Consider the following 16107-nt stretch of genomic DNA (forward strand, 5'->3'; position numbering starts at 1 on the left):
GCTGCCCGTGAGGTGCCGGTGAGGTCCCGCCTCGGGGGCGGCCCCGGACGGGGTGGGCCGGGCCGGGCGGAGCGTGCGCGGCGCGGGGCGATGGCGGAGCCGCTGTGGCGAACGCCGCCGGGCCGCCTGGCCCCGCCGCACATTTATCGCATGGCGGGGGCCCTGGGCGCCGAGCTGCGCCGCCTCTCCGCCCGCTTCGGGCCCGAGGCCGTGGCCGGGCTGGTGCCGCCCGTGGTGCGGCTGCTGGAGCTGCTGGAGGCGCTGGTGGCCCCGCCGGGCGCTGAGGGGGAGGCGCCGGCAGCGCCGGCCGGGCCGCAGGAGGCGGAGGTGAGCGGGGGTCAGGGAGCTGCGCCGGTGGCGCCGAGCCACGCGTGTCCCCGCAGGAGTGGCCGTGGGGACGGCGCCGAGCCGGCTTGTTCCCGTTCCCCGTGGGGACCCGGCTTTGACCCAGCTGCTCCCTTTTCCCAGGGGATGGCTCTGACCCCGCTGTCCTGCAGCCCCTGGGACGGCTCTGATGTGGCTGTTCCCTTCTCCCATGGGATGGCTGTTCCGGCTGTCCCCATCCCCTGGGACGGCTCTGATCTCGCTGTCCCTGTCCTCTGGTATTGATCTGATCTGCCCGGCCCCATCCCTTGGGATGGCTCCGACCTGTCTGGCCCAGTTGTCCCCCACGGGATGGCTCAAACCCAGCTGTCCCCCTTTCCGGGGTGCTGGCTCTGACCCCACTGTCCCCCATCCCCTGGGAAGCCTCTGACCTGGCTGTCAGCGTCCACTGGAACAGCGCTGACCTGGCTGACCCCTGGCTGACCTGGCTATCACTGCCCCCCGGGGTGGGTCTGACCCGGCTGTCCCCGTCCCCCAGGACCCGGAGCAGAGGCTGTGGGAGGCCGAGCGCCGGGAGCGAGCCCTGCACGGCCGCCTGGCCTGCCTGGAGGAGCAGAACCGCCAGCTCCTGGGGCAGCTTGCAGAGAACCAGTCCCAGGAAGGTGGGTGTCCCAGTGAGTTTGGGGTCCCCCGATGCCACAGGGTGTCCCTGTGGAGTGGCAGGCTGGGTACAGGGCTGAACCTGTTTCTCTGGAGCCTGGAATGCTGCTCTCCTTTCCCTCACCTTGGAGACCTGTCCTACCAGGGAGCACAGGTGTTACCTTGTTTTGCAAATCACAGGGATCCCAAATCACAGGGATCCCAAACCCCCCTAGCACCTTGAAAGCCCCCAGGAGGGTGGTGGAGGCAGGCACAGGGTGTGAGCTGCTGTGCCAGCACAAGGATGCGTCGGGAATGGTCAAAAACTCTCGGTTCCCTTCTTTCCACTGTTCCTGCTGTGAGATTACCAGGAACAAGTCAGACTTTGCAGAAGCACTGAGGAGCTTTGTAGTGTTGTGGGGTTGGAGGAGTCCCTGGACTCTCATTCCTGTCCACCCCTGTCTGGTCTCAGACAGCACGGCACGGAAGGAGCGGGAGGTGATGCTGCGGCTGAAGGAGGTGGTGGACAGGCAGAGGGATGAACTTCGTGCCCAGGCCCACGAGATCGTCTGCAAGAGCCGGGACACAGAGGCGGTGAGGGCGTGGGAGCTCAGGGCTGTGGTGTGCCCAGGGACCTGCTTTCATGTCATATCCCCCCGGGGCTGTCACAGCTGCTGAGCCTGCTGGGGCAGGTGGCACTGATGGCCCTGCATGGGGACACTGCCTCACCTTTGGCTGCCCTGGGCCCTCCAGCTGCAGGAACAGCTCCATCGCTTCATGGCCATGAACGAGGAGCTGCGGCACAAGGTGGCCGTGGTGCAGGCCCAGCTCAAGAGTGCTCTGGAGCAGAAGTCAGACCTGGAGGCTGCGATGCTGCAAAGCCAGAGGGAAATGAGCAGGAGGAACAGGACAGCCCTGGAGAGCCGGCGCCCAGAGCCTGGTGTGGTGAGTCTGAGCTGTGGCCTCGCTGCTGCTGGACATCACCAGTGCTGACCCCACATTTCCAGCCCTGTGTGGAGCTTTTGGCACACCCAGACCTGCTGGCTGCCAGCCGGACGGGGCTGCACAAGGAAACCCCACGGCTGAAAACTGAACCGTGCAGTGTCTGCAACAGGTGGAGCAAGATGAGGTGATAGGAGTTAACACCCGGTGGGACACAGAGGATGAGGAGGGTTTGCCCCGTGTGGTGATGGGCAGTGGTTGCTGGTTGAGATGGGGGCATTCCTGGGACTTTTCCATTTCTGCCTGCACGTGCACCCAGACTTTGGGTGCGGGTTTTGAGGTCTCTGCTTGCCTGCTGACTCTTTCCATCCCCTCCAGGAGGGAGCCCTGTCACCCTCAGAGGAGCCGCAGCACCAGGATGGGGACAGGAGCCCTGCTCACTGCTGCTTCTCCAAGGAAGAACTGCAGCAGATCCTGCAAGAGCGGAACGAGCTGAAGACCAACCTGTTCTTGGTGCAGGAGGAACTGGCCTATTACCAGAGGTGAGTCCTGGCCCTGCAGCCACCCCTGGCCCATCAGAGGCTGCTCCCACCACAGTCAGGGCAGAATCTTCCCCAGGCTCTTGGTTAACCAGCTGGCTGCTTTTTGCCAGGGAGCTGCTGAATGAGGAGAGAATTCCCAGCTTCTTCTTGGACGCAATGAAGTCAAATATCAAAAAACAGAGGAAAAAAATCAGAGCCAAAATGCTGGGAACGGCAGAGGAGTCGGCGAGCAGGTGAGTCAGGCTGGGTGCTGGGATCCTCCCGTGCAGGGTGGGTGCTGGCTGGCCTGCTTCAGTGTTTTCATGTGTGTTATGCCCTGGAAAGGAACTTCCCCAAGCCCAGAGCTGCCTCCTCCCTCCAGAGATCAAAGGTTTGATGTCTGTGGTTGATGTGTTGCTCTGGCATAGCTGTGCTACAGGGGCTGGGCTTTGTGCTGCAACTTGTGTGTCCCTGTCACCAGTCAGGCATGGCCTGGCCAAATGCCACTTGTCCCTGCATGCATGTGACAAAAGGGAGGCGAGGTGGTGGCTCTGGGAGCCCTGGACAAACTCCAGAGTGGCTCCAGCGTTTGCTGCTGTGGCTCAGTGCAGGTTTACCCCCATTTCTTTGTGCTGCAGCGATGAAGAGGAGGGCTCCTGGCTCCCTGGTCATGGCACAGACTGTGTGGATGCTCAGCCTCCAGAATCCAAAATTAGGAGCTTGTAAGTTTGCTCCTGTGCTGGCAGGGATGGGAGGCTCTGCCAGCAGAGAGGTTTGGGGCTTGGCTGGGACCTGGCACCTGTTGAGTTGGATGTGATGGGAACAGAGTCAGCAGGCTGGTGCAGGGCTGGCAGGGATGCTGCCGAAACAGGGGTTGTTGTTTTAGGGGGATCTGCCTTGTCCTGGGTGCCCCATGCTCCCCAGGTCCACAGCTGGGCTGTCCCCTGCTGCCACCACCAAACACAGAGGGAGGTTGGGATTCCACATTCTCCCCAGGGAGGTTCTTCTCCCCCACAGCCCTTTTCTGCTCTCTCTGCAGTTTTGGGCTGTGGTATCAAGGCAGCAGCAAAGACCCATCCACATCCAGCTGCTCCGGAACCTGGGAAATCATCGACTCGCTGGACACGCAGCTGGAGCCAGAGCGAGAGAGCAAGGCAGGGTCCAGCTCCCCTGACAGAGCCATGGCACCCCTCTGACCCCACGGGAGCGGGAGCAGGATCTGGCCTCGCAGCAGAGCTTCCTGGATCCTCTTCTTCCAGTGGCTTCAAGAGCAGCATGGCAGCCCTGGCACTTCCCCATGCTGTGGTGGTGGCGAAGCCACGGTGTGGGCAGATTCCTGCAAACCCACTGGGACACTTGGATGTGGGGTGCCAGCCTGGCATGGGACAGCTCAGCACCTCTGGGCATCTCTGCCCACCAGCCACCCTTTCACTGTGCCCATGGCTTAACTACAGGGGGTCCCTCACAGCTGTGCCCCCTCCCCACTGCTCCCTGCTTGCAGCTCAGCATGGTGGGAGTCTGCACCCTCTTCTGCTCCACACCCCAGAAGGGATCCATGGATCTTCCCATCCACTGGTGGCTCTTTGCAAACCCCTCTGCTCACAGCCCAGGATTCCATTGCCCCCATCCTGCTCTCTGGGGGTGTTTTACCTCACCCCTTTCTGTCTCTACCTCCCCAATCACTGCAATGTGAAGGTCCAGTTGGGGTGTCCTGAGGTCACCACACGGCTGGGAGGGGCTGAGCACACTGCACTGGGTGTCCCCGTGCTCCTGTGGCTGGGAGCCATCAGGACCAGCACCACCAGGGCCACTCTTTTTAGGCATGAGGTGAATCAGTTTTGTACTGGGACCCTTCCTGCCACTACTGGGACCTGGCAGGCTGGAACAATCCTTGTGTTCATGGGGGCGAGCCAGTCCCCTCAGATCAGGTACTTTCTACCTTTAAATTGGAAATAAATCAGTCTCTTGCTTCTCCTCTGAGGTTCTGGCTGCAGCCTCTGCTTGGGAAGGGCTGGGTGATGCTCTGGGATTTCCCTCACCATTCTCCAGCGTAGCCACTGATGGCTGTGACCCCTGAGCCCCTTTTGGTGGGGAGGGAGCTCCAAGGGGGTGACCCCACAGTGCTGGGCATGGAGGAGTTAATTCCTGCATGGCCAAGGGGAGCACTGTGCTTCCAACCCGGAGCCCCCCCGGCTGAGCCGGCCTCGGGTAGGAAAAAGGTGTTTCCTGTGCATCTGCTGACACAAAGCTCCTGGGGATGTCGAGGTGGGACAGTGGCCAGCAGCCCTTCAAAGGCCAACATAGGTCAGGCTGTGTTGCCATGGGGCACAAGGGGATCCTCCTCTGGGCCCCTGCTGGGGGCTGGCAGTGCCATGGGGTGGCTCGTGGCTGAGGCAGGGGGTGGCACTGGACACCTTGTTTGGGTTGGGGGGACGTTGGCTAAAGCAGCTTTGGGGGCGATGGTGGATGGCACGGGGGGAATGGGTGAGATGTTCAGGCAGGTACCAGCCCCTGTGTGGCTGTGCCCAGTCCCAGGATTCCCCTTTTTGGTGATAGGGTGGCAGCCAGGGCCAAAAATAGCCCGTGCAGCAGCATTCCCTGCTCCCCCTCCCCGCCGCACCCCTGACGTCTGGATCGGGGCGCCTCCTCCCACGTTTCCTCAGGAAGAAACCCAAGGCTGGAGGGAGGAAGAGGCCGCACCACAGGAGGGACGGGACAGACGGGACAGAAGGACACCAGCGTGGGGCTGGGGAGCCACCAGGACAGGGGCCCTGGTGCCCTGCTGGAATGGGGAGCGCCCGGCCCATCCTCTGCCTCCAGCTGTGGCTGTGGGTGCAGAGCTCTGCCCAGGAGCTCGACCCTGAGGGCAGCAATGTCTGCAGGTAGGTGCCATGGGGGTCCCCCCTTGTGCCCCTTCATCTCCTGGGGCCTCTCAGCAGCCCCACAGGGTGTTGTCCATCTCTCCTTCCGTGGACAGAGATGTGCAGCCTGGCACAGGATGGGTGCAGAGGCTGGGGTGATGCCGGGGAGCGTGGTTGGGCACGTCTGGGTGTTTGGGGCACCAGACCCCTTCTGCAGGGTTTATTTCTCATTCCTGAGCACAGGGCAACGGGGCAATACGGGACCCCTGGCAAAACTCACTGTGGGTGTAGCAAACCCCAAAGTGCTTTGGGAGCTGATGTCCTCTGAATTGGCTGCCACGTTGCCTCTCCCATTGTCTCCCATCAGCGGTGACGCCTTTCGCTGCCTTCACTCAGTGCCTCATTTCTGCACTGCTGGCGAAGCTTTGAGCCTCACCCAGGGCATGGGACTCAGGCAAGGGCTCCGTGGGGGCATTCCCAGCACTCCGGGCAGGCCAGCCCCACCGCCCACTCAGGCTGCAGCCTCTTAAATTTCCTTCTATTTTGCTGGTTTCCTTCCGGAGCGTTGCCCTGGGGGCCGCGCCGCCTTCTCAGCACTGGGGCGAGGATCGCTTCTCCTTGGCCGAGGCCATGAAGCCACCCTGGCCTCCCAGCCCTGGCTGACACCCCCCGGTCTCTCCCGCAGGTTCCCGGCCGGCCCGGCGTGCTGTCCCGGCTGGAAGCAGGACGGGAGGCAGTGCACGGTCGGTGAGTGATGGATGGGGATGAATCCCAAAGCGTGGTCCCCACGCTCATCCAGGCGGATCCTCTGAGTGATGGGGGCAGCCCTGCAGCTCTGTTCGAGCCGTGCCAGTGGGGTCGTGCCCCGTGGGGAGCCCCGAAGCTGCTGATGGTGCTGCGGCTGAGCCAGAGGGATGGAGTGGGAAGCGGGATGGTGGTTTCTCTGGGAATGCTGTTCCTGCGGGAGGTGGGTGAGTGGCCAGACTGGGGAGGCCAGAGGGTGCTGAGTGCCTTTCCTGTCCCGACAGCCGTGTGCGAGGGGGAGGACGCCTGCAGGGAGGGCGAGGTGTGCCTGAAACCCGGGCTCTGCCGCTGCAAACCCGGCTTCTTCGGAGCAGACTGCAGTTCCCGTGAGTGTCCCCGCCGCGCTCAGCCTCTGCCATCCCCCTTTAAAGCCAGCTGGATGCTCGGGGGGCTGCCGGGCTTCCCCCCATCCTGGCTGTGTCCTTTCCCCCCGCAGGCTGCCCCGAGCAGTACTGGGGCCACGACTGCAAGCAGAGCTGCCCGTGCCACCCCAACGGGCGCTGCGACCCCGTGAGCGGCCACTGCACCTGCGACCCCAACCACTGGGGAGGGCTCTGCCAGTTCTCCTGCCAGTGCGGCCCCCACGGCCGCTGCGACCCCCTGACCGGCGCCTGCCACTGCGAGCCGGGCTGGTGGGCACCCAGCTGCAGGAAGCAATGCCAGTGCAACCCCTCCACGTCCCACTGCGACCCCCTGAGCGGGCTGTGCCGCTGCCTGCCGGGCTGGTGGGGCAGGAGGTGCAGCTTCAAGTGCTCCTGCAACATCTCGCCCTGCGCGCAGGAGACGGGCAAGTGCGAGTGCCTGGCTGGCTTCTGGGGACCGGCGTGCCAGCGGCGCTGCGACTGCGGGCGCGGCTCCTGCAGTCCCCTCACCGGCCACTGCACCTGCGAGCCCGGCTACCAGGGCAGGAGCTGCCGGGACCCTTGTCCGGCAGGGAAATACGGATCTCAGTGCGTGCACAGGTGAGGTGGGGGAGCAGGGGGCATCCAGCGGGGCTGCAGTCAGATCTTGGGGGAAGTCACTGCGCTGGTGTCTGTCCCTTTGGTTGGGCAGGGAGACCTGTCCTGGAGGTTTGGGCATCCCAGGTCAGATGCAGCATCAGCGTTGCCCCAAAAGAAACACTTCACTATTGCCAGCAGAAAGTGTCACCCTAAAATCTGGTCGTCCTTAGTCCCGCTCCCCATGGTGATAAAGCAGCACCTCCCAACTCAGAACATTCTGTGATTCTGCTGCCCTCCTCTCCTCTTGCTACCACAGAGCGTTAGGCACCCCTGTGTATTTCCCCTTGGTCCAAAATGATGCTCAGTGATTGTGTGGGGTGAAACCTGCTTTTTGTGGGGTGAAACCTGCTTCTTAGAGGTACAAGGGTGGCTTTTGTGACCTCGATGCCTCTCTGCCCACACAGCTGTGGGAGCTGCAAGCGCAGCCAGCCCTGCTCACCCGTGGATGGCTTCTGCCTGGCCTGCCAGCCCGGCTGGAACGGGACCCTCTGCAAGGATCCCTGTGCTCCTGGATTCCATGGGGAGGGCTGCCTCCAGGCGTGTCCCCGCTGCCAGCACGGGGAGCCCTGTGACCCCCAGACTGGGTCCTGCCTGCGCTGTGATCCTGGCTGGACAGGACCCAGGTATGTCCAGGGTGAGGCCACCAGTCCCTGTGGGTGTCCCTGCTGCGGGGTGCAGTCACTGATGCTTTGCTCTGTTTTGACAGCTGCAACAGCTCCTGCCCCGTGGGCACCTTTGGTGATGGCTGCCAGTTCCTCTGCCCCGAGTGTGTTTCAGGGAGCTGTGACCCTATGACAGGAGTTTGCATCTGCCAGGCAGGCTACTGGGGAGACAGGTAACGCCAGGAAAACACTGGGATAACACTGGGAGTGGGGCAGGGCTGGAGCCTCGCTCTCTCTGGGGCATTTCCCTCCTTTCCTCTCTCTTCCAGCTGCAATGACACCTGTCCTGAGGGGTATTTTGGAGTGAATTGTTCCTCGCCCTGCCAGTGCTCCTGGGGGACCTGCGACCCTGTGCAGGGGGACTGTGTGCTGAGTAAGATCAACCTCACATTTACTCCTTGGCACTGGGCAAGGGATGGTCGCATCCTCACTGGGGAAGGTGCTGGGAGCCTGGGATATGTATCCTAGTGCCTCCTGGCCCCGCCAGGAGTTGTCAGCTCCTGTGCTCTCTGTGCAGGGCTGTTCTACGGGCATCATAGCCACAGGACACGCCAGACTCAACCCATCTCCTCACACAGGTCTAAAGGACCACAGAGCCCTTGCAGCTGCCATCCTCGTCCCTCTCCTGCTGCTGCTGCTCTGTGTCGCCTGCTGCTGCTGTGGAGCTGGCCCAGCAGATGCCAGAGACAGGTATTTTTTCATATTTTTCAGCCTTTGACACAAAACCCCACCTCTCGTGTCCCTTGATGTCCATCTCTGCTCTGCAGGGCGGCTGTGCCGGACGATGATGTGCTGGCCAGGATGAAGCACCGTGTGCAGGGGGTGCTGGCGAACCTCAGTGCCCTGATGCCCTGCTTTAACCTGGGCGGCTCGAAACTTCCCAAAGTCACGGGTAAGAAAAGCAGAGCTGCCAACAGCACTTCCAGAAGGTCACCCTGCCCTCTCTGCAGTGTCACTATTGGGGGAGAGCCTGAAACTCCTCTCCCCCAAGTACCCCAGGGTGCCCAAGCTCAGCTGGGTGTCTTCTCCTCCCCAGTTTCCCATCACGACGCAGAAATCCCCTTCAACCCCAGCTTCATCGAGCCACCATCGTCTGCGTGGGTTTCAGACAGCTCCTTCTCCTCCTTCGACACTGACAACGAGGGACCTGAGTATTCCGTCCCTCCCAGAGAAGGTGACGCCCAGCCCATGGCTGCTCCTCCTCCTCCTCTCTGATCACCTCTGGGCCGCCGGGGTCAATCCTGGCCTTCCCAGGGAGGTGTGCTTGGCACAGACAGTGTTTATTTCCAAACCCTTGTTTCCCTGTCTGCAGGGCTGTGTCTGGCCTCGTGCCATGGGACGTGCCCAGTGGGACAACCCCATTTCACAACCTCCTCCCTGGGAAACGATCCCAGGCACAATGCTGTTGCATCAGCTCCTGTCCCAGTGTCCCCAGTTATGTCCCCGGGCACGGTGGCAGCTCTGGCAGCCGTAACACGTGTCACCTTGTCCCACAGGCATCCCGCTGCTGGGCGGGGCTGAGTTGCAGGATGGAGCATCCCCCCCAGGCGAGGCGCTCCCGGACCCGTCTGCCTTCGACTCCGAGGATGTCTCGCAGCCCTTCGCCATCCCCCGCACCTCCAGCATCGCCAAGGCCAAGCGACCCTCTGTGTCCTTCGCCGAGGGGACAAAATTCGGGGCGGCCGAGACCCCCAGCCCCAGCCGGAAGCCCAAAGCCCCGTGGGGCCCGTCCAGGCTGACCCCACCGCCGGGGGATGTGGCGGCCGAGCCCCCCAGCGAGCGCCCGGCCAGCGATTGCTATGAGAACCCCGAGCCCCTCAGCAAGGGGGACGAAAGCCACCGGCCATCGCCTCGGGCCACCCCGGGGGGACGCCGCAGGGTAGTGTCCAGCACCAGGCACGTGGCCCAGAGAGTGGAGGCGCTGGAAGCAGCTGCGAAATCCGGCAGCTGGGAGGCCAAGGGGAAGGAGCCCAACGTCACCACGATCTACATGATGGTGGGAACGGCCGGGCAGGACCCCAAGGCGGAGGGGACTGGCGAGGGACCGGTCCAGGCTGTGCTGAAGCGTCTGGGCAGCTTGCAGAAGGGCAAGTGGGCTGCGAAGGAGGAGCCCAAGGTGAGGAGGAGCATGGAGGCCATCCAGAAACCTCCTCGCCGGGCTCTGGCACAGCGCAGGGACTCGGAGAACGGCTCCAAGCAGAGGGAGAGTGTCCCGGGGGCTCCTGCCGAGTCAGCCCCTGGCAAGCACCAGCATCCGGCTGCAAAGAGACTGTCCCTCCTCCTTGCATCTCTCTCATCAAAAAACACGGGTGCCCAGGACGGGGCCAGCGAAGCCGTAGGTGCCACAGAGAAGGGCAAAAGCCCTGAGTTAGTTGGCAGCCTCGAAAGGAAGGGAGAGGCTGCCGCGGAGGAAGAGCCGAAATACGAGAATGTGGCCAGCAGCGGTGCTGATTCGCCCTCCGGCCCCGGCAAAGAGCTGCCGGCCACCCCTCCGGCCACCTGAGCCACCGCCGCCCGGGCTGGGTCCGCGGGAGCCACGGGGCTCCACAGCCACTCCGCGCTGTGAACTGGAGAAGCATCGAGCCTTCCTGGTGATCCCGTCCCTGTCCTCCGTCCTGTGTGGCTGCTCTGGACCCTCGCTGGAGCCACAGCAGGGGCAGCGTGTGGGGTTGTGGTGCTTGAGGGCTGTTTTCTGCTCCTCGCTGCCCCAGCAGCCCCATTTGTGTCTGCACAGCCCCAGGGGACAGGGGACAGCGATGCTCTGGATGCTGTGGTGGCACCCTCAAGTCCCTGTCACCACTAGGGGCACACCCAGTGTAGGGCTGCTGAGTGCTCAGCTGGGAAATGCCTGCATAAAATCCAGTCCCACCCCATCGGTTTTCACCTTTCCCTGTCCCAATTCCAGTGATACAGCTCGGAGCCTCTTGCTGTAAAGGTGCTTCTCGCTGAAGGGGATTATTTCGTGGAGCTGGGCTGAGGAGAGATGATGGGCTGTCACAAGCGGCTTCAGAGAAAATTAATTTTAGCTGCTTATCTCAAAGGGTATCTGGGTCTGTGGGGGTTTATCTGTGTGGCTCTGGCTTCTGTGGAAGGCCCTGGCTGCCTTTGCTTCCATGTGGAAAAGCTCGTGGCAGGACACAGGGTGTAGTGACAGCATTTTAAACTCCACACGGTTCCAAGCTGCAGTTGTGCAAACATGGCAGCTGGGCAGTGACCATCAACCTGTGCACCTGGCGCCGTGCTGATAAGGATGGAAGTTGCCTGGAAAATGGGATTTCCGCGGGTGCCCTAAGTTCCTGCCACCTCCCACGCCTCATTCCTGCTGTAAAGGCGGTTGAGATCCCAAAGAGGATTTGCCGAGTGATCTGGTTTTAGATGTATCTAAGTAGTAAAAGGTTTTTGTGTATTTTTTCTGTTATTTCGTGTGGCGTGAAAGCCTCAGAATGAAAATTAAATGCCCTTCAGGAGATGGGTTTCCCAGCCACCCTCTGAGTCAAAGACACAACCAGGAATATTCTCCAGAGTGTGGAAACTGTCAGCAGCCTTAGGCTTTCCATTTTGGGGGATTTAAAAATTTTTCTGGCTCTGTTGAATTCTGAATTCTCACTCACTGAGCTGAGCCCTGTGCAGAGCCCAAGACTGGAGTGCAGGGGCAATGTGAGTGGGCTGTGAATGTCCAGAGCCCCTCTTCTGCAGCCTGCACCTCACACATCATGTGCAGAGCTCTACGTGCATCCTTCTGGTCCAGCACTGTTTGGCTGGGGTTCAGGCTTTGGGGTGTTTCAGAAAACACAGTGGGTTTTGCTTTTTCCCTTTTGCTTTCTGTGGGTGCTTCTGCACAGCACAAGGCACCAAATCCCCACGGTCTGACGTGGCTGAAACTTCCAGTTTTGCAGCCAGCACGAAGCACCCTTTCCTGCAGTGGAATCATCTGCTGCTGTGATTGTAACACCAAATATTCTGGCATCCAAATAAAACCTGAGACATGCTATCAGGTCATCCATGGCCAGCTATAAATACCCCAGAGAGTGAGTAAAGCACCAGAGCACATATTTTTCGAAATTGGCCAGGAATGAGTTGAAGCTAGAAGGAAGGTGATAGCTCCTGCTCTGGCAGAGCCACTGGGGTAAACGATGTGGTGCTCTTCCAAGGCTTGGGCAGTTTGGGAAAGATGACAAGGCTGACAAGATGACAAGGACAGATCACCATGGGACAGATGCCAGGAACAGCTCCAGCCTCTGCTCCTGTCCAAGCAGAGCACACAGACACCTGCAGGATAAAAATCCTGGCAGGACTGGAGCAGCAGCCTGTTCTGCACAGGCTTGCTTTTGGCACCATTTTATGACAGAGGCGGGGACAGTCCCACATTTGATTTATAAGCAGCCGTTTTTGTCCCTAATGGGGTGGATGTTTTGAGCCTGTGTGCTGAGCAGTGCACACTATGTGAGCCAGTTCACTTTGGGTACTCATGTAAACAGCTGACAACAACCTGATAGTCTTCGTGCCGCTCAAACCAGTGAGAAAATGCTGCTGCTGGGAGAACCTTCTGTGCCACAGAGCCAGGATGTTTCCCCTGCTTGAAGATGAAGCATCTTGGCCCTGTCTGGGCGGTGAAAGGGAAACGAGCTGCAGATTTCCAGTGTGTGGCTGCCCATGCACACGCCTGCAGCGTGGCTGCACTGGTGTCTTCTTGATGGGGATGCTTCCGTCGGCTGTGCCAGGGGTTTAGTTCTGGATGTGGGAGGTCTGCAAGGCAGAGCTGGTGGGTGAGGGAGGGGGGAATCTCTTCCCGTGCTAGATTTCTGACTTTCCAAAGCTGCTGCAGTGGTTGAAAGGCAGGCAGCGGGAAGGGATCCGTGTGCAGCTGCTGTCTGTAAGCAGAGAGGTGTCTGTGTGCTCTGCTTGGACAGGAGCAGAGGCTGGAGCTGTTCCTGGCATCTGTCCCATGGTGATCTGTCCTTGTCATCTTGTCAGCCTTGTCATCTTTCCCAAACTGCCCAAGCCTTGGAAGAGCACCACATCGTTTACCCCAGTGGCTCTGCCAGAGCAGGAGCTATCACCTTCCTTCTAGCTTCAACTCATTCCTGGCCAATTTCTAAAAACATGTGCTCTGGTGCTTTACTCACTCTCTGGGGTATTTATAGCTGGCCATGGATGACCTGAGCATATGTCAGGAACACTGAGCCCATGTGGCAAAGGGTTTGTTTCCCCAAACAGCCTCCTAACCCTCCTCATGCTTCTCCCTATGACAGATCTTGTTTCTTGGACACAGAAGCTGTGTGCTGCGGTCTCAGCCTTCCTCTACCTCGGTTAAAGGTCTTGTGCTGTCTCAGCCTTCCTCTACCTCTGTTAAACACCTGGCACGTATCCAGGCTGCTTTGTTTTCTTTGGGCTTTTTGTTTGTTTGTTTGCATTGGCTTAAATCCACTTTCCAGCTGTTGAATTGTTTGACCCTTCTCCCACAGCCAAGGCCGAGGAGTTTCCTCTTCCCGTCTGCCACAGGGATGGAGCAGTAGGGACATGTCCGTTTGTCTGGGCCCTCTGCTTCCTCTGGGGTGTTTACCTGCCACAAATACTGGTTTTCGTCTCCTCTGGCTGAGAAAATATCCCCTAAAAAGGTTCTAGGGATACATGGCCACGTCCTCTGACCCAGGACGTCGCTAATGAGGGACAGATTTATGGCAGGTCTAGAAATACCTCAGAGGAATGCTCTAAAAAATAATTTAACAGAAAAAAAGAGGGCAGAGCTCTGGTGAAGTCAGATGTGAAGCTGGCTTGTGATGATATTACTTTTATTTCATGAAACTGGGCTGCATCCCCAGCAGTGTGACCAACAGGTTCAGTGAGGGGATTTTCCTCCTTTACTCTGCTCCCCGGAGGTCCCAGCTGGAGTACTGTGAACACCCTAACATGACGTGGGTGTCATTGGAGCGAGTCCAGAGGATGCCACAAAGATGATCAGAGGCTGGAGCACCTCTGCTACAGATAAAGGCTGAGAGAGCTGGGGGTGTTCAGCCTGGAGAAGGGTGCAAGAAGACTTTACAGCACTTCCAGTGCCTAAAGGGGATCCCAGAGAGCTGGACAGGGACTTGGGACAAGGAATGGAGTGACAGGACAAGGCGGAATGGATGACAGAGGGTATGGTTAGATGGGATATTGGGAAGAAATTCTTTGCCGTGAGACCCTGGGACAGGTAACCCAGAGAAGCTGTGGCTGCCCCATCCCTGGAACTGTCCAAGGCCAGGTTGGATGGGGCTTGGAGCAACCTGGTCTGGTGGAAGGTGTCCCTGCTCATGGCAGGGGTTGGAATCAGATGATCTTTTAGGTTCCTTCCAATGCAAATCTTTCTGTGACTCTTTGAATGAGCAGTGTTGTGGGCTGGGGCATCTCGAGGGCTCATTGCCCCTGTCTGGCTGTGCCATGAGGGTGGTCAGCCCCGGGCTGTGTTGGATGCCTGCTCCCAAAATGCCCTTTAAACCGGGGGGAGCAGCTTCTCTGGTCCCTCCTTGGTCACAGGAGCAGGACAGGTGGGCTTCGCAGGACAGACGCTGTGCCTGTACCCACAGCAGCTGAGCAATGCCGCGGGTGCCGTTCCCGACACGGCTTCCCGTGCTCAGCGGGGCTGTGCGCACAGCAGCTCACCGTTCCGCGGCCAGCGCGGGGCGGCTCCCTCGGCTTCCGCCCGGGGCCGGCGGGAGAGCGGCGGAGAGCGGCAGCGAACCCCGCGGGGCATTCCCCGCTGTCCCCGCGCCGTGCCGGGCGGGGGAGCCGCATCACCGCCCGCCGCCGATCCCTTTTCCCTGGAAGGCGGCGAGCCCGACCACCGCTCGGGTGCCGCTGTGGCCGGGGCCGCGAGCGGGTGTCCCCGAGGAGGGTCCGTGTGTGCGGCTGTGTTTGTGTGTGTGTGTGTGTGTGTTTGTGTGTGTGTGTGTTTGTGTGTGTGTGTGTTTGTGTGTGTGTTTGTGTGTCCCGTTCGGCCCCGTGCCCAGCCCCGGTTGTCGCGTCCGGGTGTCCCCGAGGAGGGTCCGTGTGTGCGGCTCTGTGTGTATGTGTGTGTTTGTGTGTGTGTGTGTGTGTTTGTGTGTGTTTGTGTGTGTGTGTGTGTGTGTCTGTGTGTCCTGCTCGGCCCCGTGCCCAGCCCCGGTTGTCGCGTCCGGGTGCGTGCGGCTGTCCCGGGAGAGCCCAGGTGCAGCCCGGAGCGGGGGTACCGGGGGATGGGAGAGGAGGAGGGAGTCGGGGAAGGTACTGGGAGGTACCTGGATACCGGGAGGGGGGTACCGGGGAGGGGTCCCGGGGGATATCGAGGCGTACCGCAGGAGTAGCGGCGGGAATCGAGGCGGGTAGCAGGGGCGGCGTACAGAGATACCGGAGGGTATCGAGGGAGTACTGAAGGTGACACCGGGGAGTATTGGAGGGCGTACCGGGTGATAAAAATACAAGGGGATATCTGGGGGTGGGAGGTACTTGGGGGAGATAGCTGGGGATACCGGGGAGTAGATATCGGGGGTTACCGGTGGGAGAAATGGTGTGGTTAGCGGGAGAAGATGTCGAGGGATATTGGTGGGAGATAGCGGGGGGTCCCGTGGGATCCGAGGGATCTCGGGGGAAGATACCGGGGGGGGGGAGGATATTGGGGGATCCCGTGGGGAGGTACCGGGGGGAGATACGGGGGAGGGATACCGGGGGTCCAGGAGGAAGATATCGGGGGGGACCTCAGGGGGGTCCCGGGGGGTTCCCGAGGGGAGATCTCGGGGGGTTCCCGGGGGTCCCGTGAGGGGGGTCCGGCGGGGGGGGAGGGGGGGCCGCGGGGGGCGAACCGGCACGTGCCCCAGCGGCAGCGGCGCGCGCGGCCATTGGCTGAGGCGGCGGCCAATCAGCGCCCGCGCCTGTTTTGCCTCCGAGGGGGGATAAAAAGCCCGGGTGGGACCGTGGTGAAGCGGAACGGGCGCGGCGGCGGCGGCGGTGAGCGGGCGCGGGCTGTGTGCCGCGGGCCCTGCCGGGCGGGCTGCGGGGCGCACCGGGCGGGAGCGGGCCGTACCGGGCGGGCTGCGATCGCAGCGGCTGCCGGAGCCGGGTGGGGTTTGCATGGAAGGGGGCAATGCGGAGGCAGGGGTTGCGTGGGGGGCATCGGGGGATTCACCCGTGGGAGTGGCAGGCGGCTGAGGGAGAGGGGATGGAGGGGCGGAGTGTGGGTGGGGGGCTGGATGGCGAGGAGCGAGGGGAATGCTGCGGGGCTGTTCGGGGGTGTGGGATGCAGCGGGCGTGATGTGGGGAGTGGGGTGTGCTGGGGGACACTGAGGGGGTGCGTGAGGGGCGGCTGATAGCGGGCTGTAGCTCTTGTCGCAGAGAGGAT

The 16107-nt window shown here is 61.2% G+C and overlaps 3 protein-coding genes across 3 annotated transcripts in view; all 3 read left to right on the forward strand.

The window, feature by feature from the left end:
* Positions 1-67: 67 nt before the first annotated feature.
* RILP (Rab interacting lysosomal protein) lies at positions 68-4406 on the forward strand. Its single transcript, XM_032129658.1, has 8 exons — positions 68-327; positions 863-986; positions 1436-1557; positions 1717-1908; positions 2284-2447; positions 2558-2680; positions 3065-3148; positions 3466-4406. Exons 1-8 carry the CDS (start codon positions 91-93, stop codon positions 3620-3622), a joined length of 1203 nt encoding a protein of 400 aa, XP_031985549.1. The 5' UTR covers positions 68-90; the 3' UTR covers positions 3623-4406.
* On the forward strand, positions 4270-11221 carry SCARF1 (scavenger receptor class F member 1). The gene is made up of 12 exons (XM_032129657.1): positions 4270-4354; positions 4983-5308; positions 5973-6034; positions 6316-6417; positions 6528-7053; positions 7497-7715; positions 7799-7927; positions 8024-8127; positions 8333-8444; positions 8522-8646; positions 8791-8928; positions 9251-11221. The coding sequence occupies exons 2-12, from the start codon at positions 5214-5216 to the stop codon at positions 10255-10257; spliced, it is 2619 nt and encodes an 872-aa protein (XP_031985548.1). The 5' UTR covers positions 4270-4354; positions 4983-5213; the 3' UTR covers positions 10258-11221.
* A 4530-nt stretch (positions 11222-15751) lies between these two features.
* SLC43A2 (solute carrier family 43 member 2) overlaps positions 15752-16107 on the forward strand; it is a 31848-nt gene continuing 31492 nt past the window's right edge. Inside the window, exon 1 of the mRNA XM_032129900.1 lies at positions 15752-15828. The gene's annotated coding sequence lies outside the window, so the exon portion shown is untranslated. The remainder of the gene's footprint in view (positions 15829-16107) is intronic.

Source organism: Corvus moneduloides, chromosome 20, assembly GCF_009650955.1.
Source record: "Corvus moneduloides isolate bCorMon1 chromosome 20, bCorMon1.pri, whole genome shotgun sequence".
In the NCBI taxonomy this organism is placed as follows: Eukaryota; Metazoa; Chordata; class Aves; order Passeriformes; family Corvidae; genus Corvus; species Corvus moneduloides.